The sequence below is a fragment of the Peromyscus eremicus genome, chromosome 5 (assembly GCF_949786415.1).
Source record: "Peromyscus eremicus chromosome 5, PerEre_H2_v1, whole genome shotgun sequence".
Lineage (NCBI taxonomy): Eukaryota > Metazoa > Chordata > Mammalia > Rodentia > Cricetidae > Peromyscus > Peromyscus eremicus.
In genome coordinates, this window is record NC_081420.1 from 62,485,295 (window position 1) to 62,495,228 (window position 9,934).

Sequence of the window (9,934 nt, forward strand, 5' to 3'; positions counted from 1 at the left end):
GATGTTATTTAGGACTCTATATGCTGATGGAGAATCTGATGAAGTAGTTTGGCAGGCAGTATTACTCTATCACAGGAGATACAGCTAATTCCTCAAGAGTTTTATTCAGGTGTCATTAATTGTTTTAATTTTATTTTTAAAATGTGTGTGGGTGTTTTGCCTGCATGTATATCTGTGCACTGCATGCATGCAGTGTCTGTGGAAGCCAGAATGGGAGGTCAGGTCCCCTGGAACTGGAGTTACAGAGGGTCATGAGTGTCATGTGGGTGCTGGGTCCTCTACAAGAGCAGCCAGTGCTCTTAAGCCCTGAGCCATCTCTTCAGCCCCCACCCCCACCCCCTGAGGTGTCATTAACTGCTAACCTGAGATCAAACCGAAGTTTTCTGAACCGAAGTCTGCTTTTTCTCTCCTGTGCTGTAACTGAAAGGGCTTGTGGCACAGGCAACATTGGAAGCGAACTTTAAACACCGTCAGGACAGCCAACATTTCGACAGTAGTCTGGAGACGGGACAAGGCATGATAGGACAGTGGAGACCGCAGAAGCAGCCACAGGGCAGAGATTAGAACACAAGGAGCTTCAGGGGCTGTGAGAACAGACCAGTCTGACACAGAACATGTTTTCAGTGAGCATAAGATAGAAGAATGGAAAAGTGAGCTAGGAGGACAATGAGCAGGACGATGATGATGAGGAGGAGGCACACTTTCTCCACGAAGCAGAAGCAGAAAGAATCTGGCCAGCCCACATTCAAACCCAGCTCTTGTTACCGGCTCCAGGGCGAGTAAACACTGCTTCAGACCCACTTCTTCATCTACAAATGGACATGTCTTCTCAGAACCAGTGCGAGTTAAACTAGGAACGTGTGGAAGTACACACAGGAGACCATGAACACCCTCCTCTTCCTCAGTGGTTCCTGAGCTTCTCCAGCTCTGAGCTATCACCAACCTCCTACCCGGGGTGCCCCTCTTCATCTGCACAAGTCCCACTTGCTGGGGAGCGGGCACTTGGAGGCAGGGAGGTGCTGGCAGGATTCGACTATGGATGCTGAATGCTCAGTTAAGAGAAACAAACTTGACTCGACTGAGCCTGCAGAGAAGAGTCAGTCAGTCAGTCAGAGCGGCTCACGTGAGCAGACCGGGGAGCGAGGGATGCGAGGCAGCCCTGCCATGCCAAGAAGACCTCAGAGCGGCTGTCTAGAGACCTGATGTCAAGTATGGTCAACTGCTAACCACTGCATGGCTTTATGCAAGTCACTTTTATCTATGAGTTAAGGTTCTCATCTGTAAAATAGGCGAGGACCAAGTCTATTTCCTAGTCCAGTAGTGGTAGTAATTATGTGATTAATGAAAGCCGTGAGATAAGACTAACTACAAATGCCCTCCTACTCCAGGGAGCCAGTAGCAGCTTAGGAATGACCAAGTCTGCACCCAAAGCTACAATGGATCTAATATACAACAGAAGCAGGTTGCCAGTGTTTCTGAAGCCTTTGGGGGAGCCTAGAGCAATCACATTTTGGTGCTGATTGCCATTAGAAAACATGGAGCTCAAGGTTTACTGAATGATGACTGCAGTACTCCAACAACCTAGAGATTCAGGGGACCATAGGGGGCATGTGAGGTTCTCTGAGTCTCCTTCACCCTTCTTGGGACCGCTCTGCTTTCCTTTCACAGCAATGCATGCTGGGGGCCCTGCAGGGGAGTGCATCTGAATAAGCACACCATGTGGTCAAGGGCAGGATCTGGGGGAGACACTGGTTTACATCCTAGTTCTCTCACTGAGCAACTCTATAAACACTCAGATTCTCCAACAGAATAGAATGACAGTACTTTTATTAGGACAATGAATGGAATAACACACAAAGTTCTTAGTATTATATTGCATCTGGCTTTTGGTAAGTGATACCTACATTTGTCATATTCCTATCACACAGAGATGTCCCCTCACTGCACCATCCAGGAAGAGAAGCAGATATGAAAAGGGGCAGGTACACAGACTGTAACTGGGTGTGGTTAAACTTCTGCTAAGAAGGATAAGTGAATCATTTTAGATTTTCAGTGCTGGTATTTAAGGGTTCTGCCTTTTTCCATTTTCTTGGTTCCCTTGCTCCCGAGGTTACATCCAATCCTTGCCCTGCTAAATGATGAAACATCAAGAGTTCTCTCCTTTAGGGATGGCCCCAGGCAGTACTTTTTGAGGCCATCTTTGAGGTGGGACCCAGGCTATCTAGTCCCTAGGGAGAGTGGCTGTCCAGAGAGGAGCACTGCACTGTGGTCAGGGACTAAGTTCCTAGCTTGAAGAGCTGTACGGAAGTCTCAGCGTGTTCTCTTGAGGGAGGTTCTGGAGCCCGTGGTAGGGGCGGTTCTCATCAAGAAAGAGATTACAAATTCAGAGATCTGGAGCCCCAAACGGCATTACTAACAAACCATGTACTTCTTCTGCTGAAACCTGTGTTACTGAATGAAATATAGAAGAAAACAAAACAATACAAACGGGGGTTGGTACAAATGCAAATGGAGCTCAAGAAATATTTACTAAATGAATAAATTAATGAGACTTGAAAACCTGAAGAAGAAATATGCCTCAGATTTATACACCACAAAAGTAAATCTGAATTGAAATCTAAAGTATAAAAAGAGACTTCGGTTATATCACTGTTACAAAGTAACCGTCTCATTAAAAAGTGTCTTATTACTGTTAAAGCCTCAATAATCCTTGACTTGGCTTGGTAGAGGGGACCTTAGGTTCTGTCACTAGTGGTACATGTTGTCTGTTTTTGCTCTTTTGGGGGACCCACCACCCAGCTCCCAAGTATATACACATGGAGGCTTATTATTAATTATGAATGTCTGGCCTTAGCTTGGCTTGTTGCTAACCAGCTTTCCTGAACTTAAATTACCCTATCTATCTTTTGCCTCTGGGCTTTTCTCGTTCTCATACTTCTGTAAATCTTACTCTTAACTCTGTCGCTAGCCCCTGATGTCTTCCTCCTTCTCTGGATCCTCCTTTCTTGATTTCTCCTTCTATATATTCTCTCTGCCTGCCAGCCCCACCTATCCTTTCTCCTGCCTAGCTCTTGGCTGTTCAGCTCTTTATTAGACCATCAGGTGTTTTAGACAGGCAAAGTAACATGGCTTCACAGAGTTAAACAAATGCAACATAAACAAAAGTAACACACCTTAAAATAATATTCTGAGCCGGGCGGTGGTGGCGCACGCCTTTAATCCCAGCACTCGGGAGGCAGAGCCAGGCGGATCTCTGTGAGTTCGAGGCCAGCCTGGGCTACCAAGTGAGTTCCAGGAAAAGGCGCAAAGCTACACAGAGAAACCCTGTCTCGAAAAACCAAAAAAAAAAAAAATAATAATAATAATAATAATAATATTCTACAACAGGTACATCCTTTCACTCTGAGCTTTCGTTCTCATTATTATGGGAATAATAACAACTCCCCTGATTATTCTCAGATAACAGGAGAATATACTCTCCAAACTAAAGTACAACACTCACTTAAGGTCTAACTGTAAAGATACCTAGCTGCTTATCACTGTGTTGGCCAGTACCATCCTTCTTACCAAGAATCTTCTGCCTATGCAAACCTCTGTAGTTCAAGGTCTAGCTCCCCACCCTACCCTTCCAACCAGCTCTTGTTCCTTTCCCTGTTCCTTTCAACTGTCATTTAATCACCGTTCAGGAAGAGAGAGACACACAGTACAGTGTTTAAAGCTCAGGCAGAATTTGCCCTAAGCCCTATCAAAAATGAGGATGATGACGCTGTTACAGATGTGCTGCTACAGATGTGCTGTGAGGAGTAAACGAGAACATTCATACAAAGAGCCTTGCAGACTGCTCTCAAACCTCCACGGTGTGATTGCTGCATACTGCATGCACCTCGTTGCTTTCAGAACTGTCTTATCCCCACATCCCCCAAGGGACTTTAGTCCGTAGAGAAGGGTCCCTGTCCTATTCATTTCTGATCCCATTCACATTCCAGAAAGGGGCTTGGCCCACAGTATTTCCCCCCCAGAAACACTTGAGTTCCCCTTCAAACAGTGCTCAAATCTTCACTGTAGTTTCATAGAGCTAGCTTGAGAAAGTCAAAGTCCACAGGGTAAAGTTACCTCTTATAACCCTTAATCAAATCAAAAACATGTGAGTAATTCCCAAAGCACTTATACAAGCCATCATTCTTGGGCGCTACTTTACCATGCTGATATGTTACACTAGCTAGCTGTCTAAAAATATTCCAAAGAAATAGATTTGATGTGGGAAGCTCTGCCAAACTAGGGGCTCTATTCCCCTGAGACACGTATTTGAATCTTATAGATGCAGAGCATTACAGAGAACATACACGTCTGAATACAGAAAGTCCGATGTAAATCATGGTACTGTATGCTAGTACTTTTTTTTACAGGTGTACAGTTCTCAAGTATTTAAGTATCACACTCTCCTAGATCAACACCCTACGAATAGGCTTCTGCAAATGAAATAAGCCTGATATAAATCTATGTTTTAAGAAGAGTAACATAAACTGTAACATAGTCAACACCACAACTCCTAATTTCAGATATTATCTGGAGCTATTTCTTCCTCTGAAATCATGCTTCCAAATCATCTGCACTTCTTTTTAATTGACCTGGAGGGTCTTTGAGAACCACAACGGTACTCACTCAATCTCTGAGTCGTTGTTGTCACAAGCCTTCTACAAACCACTTTCAAGATGAACTCCACACCTGGTTTTTTAATGATATTCTTTTATCTTCAATTCAGATAAGGAAGAAAGAAGATTTGCCCTGTCCAAGAGCTTGCATTTTACTGAATTCCAAGTACCAGCACCCTGCTTTTCTCCATCCTTTCTTTCAGCCTCACAATTCATTACTATCTAACATCACCACTATTTTTCAAGCAACTAATAAAGGAAGGAGTTTCAAAGAGACCTTTGCTGCACAAGAACTGAATCCAGAACATGATGTTCCACTTACATGAGAAATGTAAAATTTCTACCAGAAGGCAAATTCATTTTCTCAAATGGCTAAATCAAGTGGTCCTTAAGGAACTCCTCTGACCCAGGTTAGAGCTCTGAAGAGTCCGAAATGTGGTCAGCGCTCCCAACAGTCAATAGGTGCTGGGAGTGGTTGGGGCTGGTCTCGGGAATAGTCTCTGCCTGACCAGAAAGAGCTGAGGGCCTGGGATGACCCTTCTGGTACGAACTGCTCACGTTTCCCGCTTTCCCCTTTGTGAGTGTGACTTCTGCCTGGTCCTCTGCTCCCTTTGCTCCCTTTCTCTTCCTTAGACCAAAACAGAGAGGATGCACACTCCACTCTTGAGCTGTGAAAAGGTTTTCATCTGAAAAACCCACCAATGTGGGTCTCAGCAGCAATCCAGCCACAGGCATCCCCATCCCCGGTCATTGGTTTCGGCCCTTGCTCTCAAGCCCTCTCACCTGACTTTCTCACATATTCTGCTTCCTGGTTAGGCAGGACCTGGCCCTCACCCTACCACCTGGGGTTGTACAGAGTCCAGGATGGGCACAGTTGAAGCTAAATGTCATCATTTACCTGCACTTTGCCTTGTTAAGCACTTTTAGAGGAAATACCCTAGACAGTTTGATTTTTGGCTCAAAGGCTGCAGATAACAACTGTATATGTAAGATTCTTCATGTATATGCTTTACGCTCATGCTACACCTGGCAAACAGGCTACCCTTTTGGGTACAGGGAACACCATTTGTCAGAAGGGTTAGAGGAGGCTGCATTTGCTGTCTGACCCTGAGGTAGGTAAACCAGGAAGGATGGTGGCAGCTCTCCTGTCTGACCACAAATGTTAGTGAGAAGGACACAGCCAGGAAACAAAAAAGCTGTTCAGTAGTAACTGGCACTATCAGGAGGTGGTTAGGCGGACAATCGCACTTTTATCCTCCTTACGCTTTTTGACTATAGATTTAATTTAATTTTGTCATGGCAGGATTAGCAACCAGGCCATAGAGGTGAAGGGACATTATAATAAGACAGCACATTAATCCTCTATCCCACCCAAGGCAGAAGCAAAACCAAACAAATAGCAGCTTCCTGGAAATTGAATTTCTGTTATCCAGATGTCAAAGATGTAATACCCCAATTACACAAACTATTGCCAGTGAAGCATGCCAGCGAATATGCAATGTAAATGGGGTGAGCACCGAGCTACAAAACTGCGCAGTCAGCATCTGGCTCCGTGACTGAGTGATAATTAGCACTGTGTGTAGACACTAATAAACATTTATGTCTGAAATTACAACTTTTAGCAATGTTAATAAGGGATATATTGGCAATCTGTAAAATAAAAGGTCTTGAAGAGAATGTCATACATTAAGCAATGGCAGACATTTCCCGTTCTTGCACAATCTCTCCCCCCTACCCTGCCCCTGAAATTGCAAATGGCCACGCCATGCTGTTTTGCTAAAAAATTAATTGACATAGGAACCTACCTAAAAAAATGGGTTGTGTCTCTTTGGTCTCCCCATTAACATCGTTGTTGAATTCTGAGATCTTATACACCTCATGGTGATAATCTGGCACGAGAAAATAACTGAAAATTAGAATTTTAATGACTTCAAGAAGTAGGAATAAGCAATTAAAGACTCCCGTTCTCTATATGTATAATTTATAGGTACATTTTCAAGAACTCTCACAGAAATTATAGTCAACCACTCAAACTTTGCTCACTGCAAAGCACACAAACTTGAAATATTACCTTGACTTTACAAAACAGCTATGCTTGGTTACAGTTTTCACAGGAAATTTTGCCCTCAGATACCAATGATCAGGTTTCGTTTCTTTGAGACAGCAAATATATTTGTACGAAAAAGAAAAGTCTTGCCCAATTATAGGCCAGGGGAGTTTCCCAAATTCATTTCCACAACCCATTTTTGTGAACATATCAATGGTGGCATGCTTCAGAACTCCCTCTTTACTCAGTTTACTCTGAAAATCTCGGCTTAAAAGCACATTAAAAAAAAAAAGATACTGATGCTTTATTTTTAAAAAAAGTACACTTTGAAAAGAAGCAAGATTTTTACTTTTCACATAAGTGAGTCTTTTGCATTCAACTGCTGCACTTTATTGAACATGCCATAGTTTATCTTGCAAAAAAAAAATTGAAAAGCACTGCACAGCAGAATCAGGCTCATCATAAAAAAAGAAAAAAAGCAAAGGAAGAACTTGCTATGTCAATCAAATTTTCCAATACAACATCTTAGAATCTCCTGTGGAAGCTACAGCACTTTGGTAATGTAGTCCTTTACAAAGCGGGATCACTCGGGTATGAAAACGGAGGTCTCTTTTCCTCAACTATCCAAGCTTTGGGTGGGTTTGTTTGTTTGCCTTAGATGTCACAGGACAATACAACAAAACTACCCTCTCTTTTAAGATAGAGTAAGTCCTCTGAGGTCATAAATAAGATAAAGCAGCCTGATTCCTCAATGGAGCACACTATATCAACTGGGCCATCACACATGGACAGATTTACGAAGTACAAAAAACGGAGTAATCAACATCCTTGTTGGTGGGGTGGGGTGTACCAAGAAAGGGTAGCCAAATATTTTGAATACATACACTATTTCAGGCCTCTATCATTAAACAGTACAAAACTAAATTAGGGGAAACACAGATGAGCAGATCCTCAAAATGTCTATAATTAAACCATTTCCAGACTAACCAGAAGTGGGCTTTCTAGAATCCTCATTTCAGCTTAGCTGAGTTTGAAAAACTTGATGGCTTGAAATCGCCCTCCAATGTCCATCTGTTTACATGTGACTTCTGCAGGTCCCTGGAACAATCACGTGCCCCTCTACTCTGATGCCAACGCTAGATAAAAATCACTCAGGGAAAGTGGACAGGTTCTGTGATTCGGCTTTGACCTCAAGTTGATTCAAAGATATTTAAAGAGGGTGGGTTGAAACAAGTATTAGGACTTGTGCCATTACTACAGGAAGGGGGGGGGTCACCTCTCTCATTTATTAAGGTGACACACGACATTTTGACAGGTGTATTCCTTATTTTGAGTCGTCATCATTTTTAAAAAGACTCCAACCAGGAAGATAGCTTCGAACAAGTAACAGAACCCAGAGGAGACACTATTCAACTTTCTCCTCCCCGGACAAAATAAAGGCATAAAGAGTGTGCTGTACACCTGTTAGTCGGCAGGACCTAGTTGGTTTTTTTCTTTCTTTCTTGTAATGACACTTGTCTGACTGGTATGCAAGCTAGTCTTAAGACACCTTTCCACCCAAATCACTCAACTAGAAAAGATGCTGTATGTCAACAATTTCTGTTTTGAGCTTGGATCCCTAATGAGCTGATTCTTCTTAAAAAGAACAATGATCATCTTGCCCCCACCCCCTTCTCTTTGCGCGGTGGGGAGGAAAAAAAAAACGAAAACAAAAACAAATCCCAGTATATGCTCGGCCTGCCGGCCAGGCAAACCCTCAGCCACCCCAGCCCGGCGGCGGCGGCGGCACCCCCCGAGCGGGCTCGGCTCCCCGGTGTCATTGTTTGCTAATTTCCTGACGTGCCCTCCGACTTGTTTACCTTCAATAGCACCCCGTGGGTCCCCTCAGGCACAACTTTGCCCGCGGCGGGGCGTGTGCGGCCCGCGGGGCCCCGGGTTCGGGCGGGGACGAGGGGGTCGTGGCGGGCGCGCCCCCGGCGTGGAGCCCGCGGGCGGCCGGGGCGCGCGGGGCCGAGTGCGCGGAGCGCGGCGCCGGCTTCCCGCCGCTGTCCCCGGGCCGGCCGCTTACCTCGGCTCACCAGTTTGAAGCTCTGGGATTTCCTGCTTCTTTTCCTCTCGGAGAACTCCATGGTGCGGGCAAGGTGGCGGCGCGGCAGGAGACCGAGGCGGCGGCTGAGGCGGGCTCGTGTCACCGCCGCGGAGCCGCCGGGACCAAGGTCCGCCGCGTCTCGATCGGCGGGGGGGAGGCCGAGCGAGGGACGGGAGGAACCACCGCGAGCCCCGGCCGGGGGCTGCGGGCGCGGGCTCCCGGGCGAAGTTGTCCCCTCGCGCGGCGCCGCCTTCCCGGTGTCTTAGGCGCCCCCTCGGTGCCCCCTCATGCCGCCTCGCTCTTTCCCGAACGCCGCCCGCCGCAGCCCAACTTTCCGCGGGGAGCGGGGCCGGGCGGGGGCGCGGAGCTGCGGGGTGCTCGCCGCGGCCCGCCTGGGCTCAGCCTGCGGACGCGGCCCGGGGGACGCGGCGAGCCGAGGGAGGGCGGCGGCGGCAGCGGCGGCGGCGGCGGGTGCGGAGCGGCGGCCGGGGCGCTGACCGCCCCCGCGGGAGGAGGGGCCGCGCCGGCGGAGGGGGCGGCGCCGCCGGGACCCCGGGGCCACCTGCTGGCGGAGTCGGGCCGCCGCCATCCCCCGGGGGCCGCCGCCGCCGCTGGCCTCGGCCGCACCGCGCCCCAACGAGGCACGGAGGCCGCGGCTCAGCGTCCGTGGCGGCCCGGGCCCACGGAGCTGCCCCCGGGCGGACGCTGCGCTCTGCGGGGCCTCCCTCCGCCGCTCCGGGAGGCGAGCTTGCCATTAGAAATAAGCCAGGGATCGCGGCTCCTCCGTGGCCAGCCTTCGCTCTGTCTTGAGAGCCGGGCGGTGCCAGGGCCAGACACCGATTTTAGGCAACTTTTAGTAGGGGGTGAAGAACTTACCCATCCGCGTTCTGCAAGCACACGGGAAGAGATTTGAGAATGTGCTGCTGAGAAGACTATGGGAAAAGAGTGAAGTTCGATTCTTTACCCCCATCCTGGGGGCTGTAGGGGGAAGTTACATGCTAGGGGTCTGCTTGGAATGGGGCTTGGGGGAGGGGAGTACAAGGGGCGAGGAACACAAGGGGTACACAGGCTCTTAGGGAAACAGTGGTCAAAGCAGGTGCAGGGGACTCTGCCACTTGACGCAGAAATACCAAAATAATTGACATC

The 9,934-nt window shown here is 47.5% G+C and overlaps 1 protein-coding gene across 1 annotated transcript in view; it reads right to left on the bottom strand.

The window, feature by feature from the left end:
• Positions 1-9,173, bottom strand: part of Bend7 (BEN domain containing 7) — an 84,615-nt gene extending 75,442 nt beyond the window's left edge. Inside the window, exons 1-2 of the mRNA XM_059263569.1 lie at positions 8,768-9,173; positions 6,458-6,541 (exon numbers count right to left, since the gene is read on the bottom strand). Of these exons, the coding sequence (XP_059119552.1) occupies positions 6,458-6,541; positions 8,768-8,828 (145 nt within the window). The 5' untranslated portion in view covers positions 8,829-9,173. The remainder of the gene's footprint in view (positions 1-6,457; positions 6,542-8,767) is intronic.
• Positions 9,174-9,934: the final 761 nt, after the last annotated feature.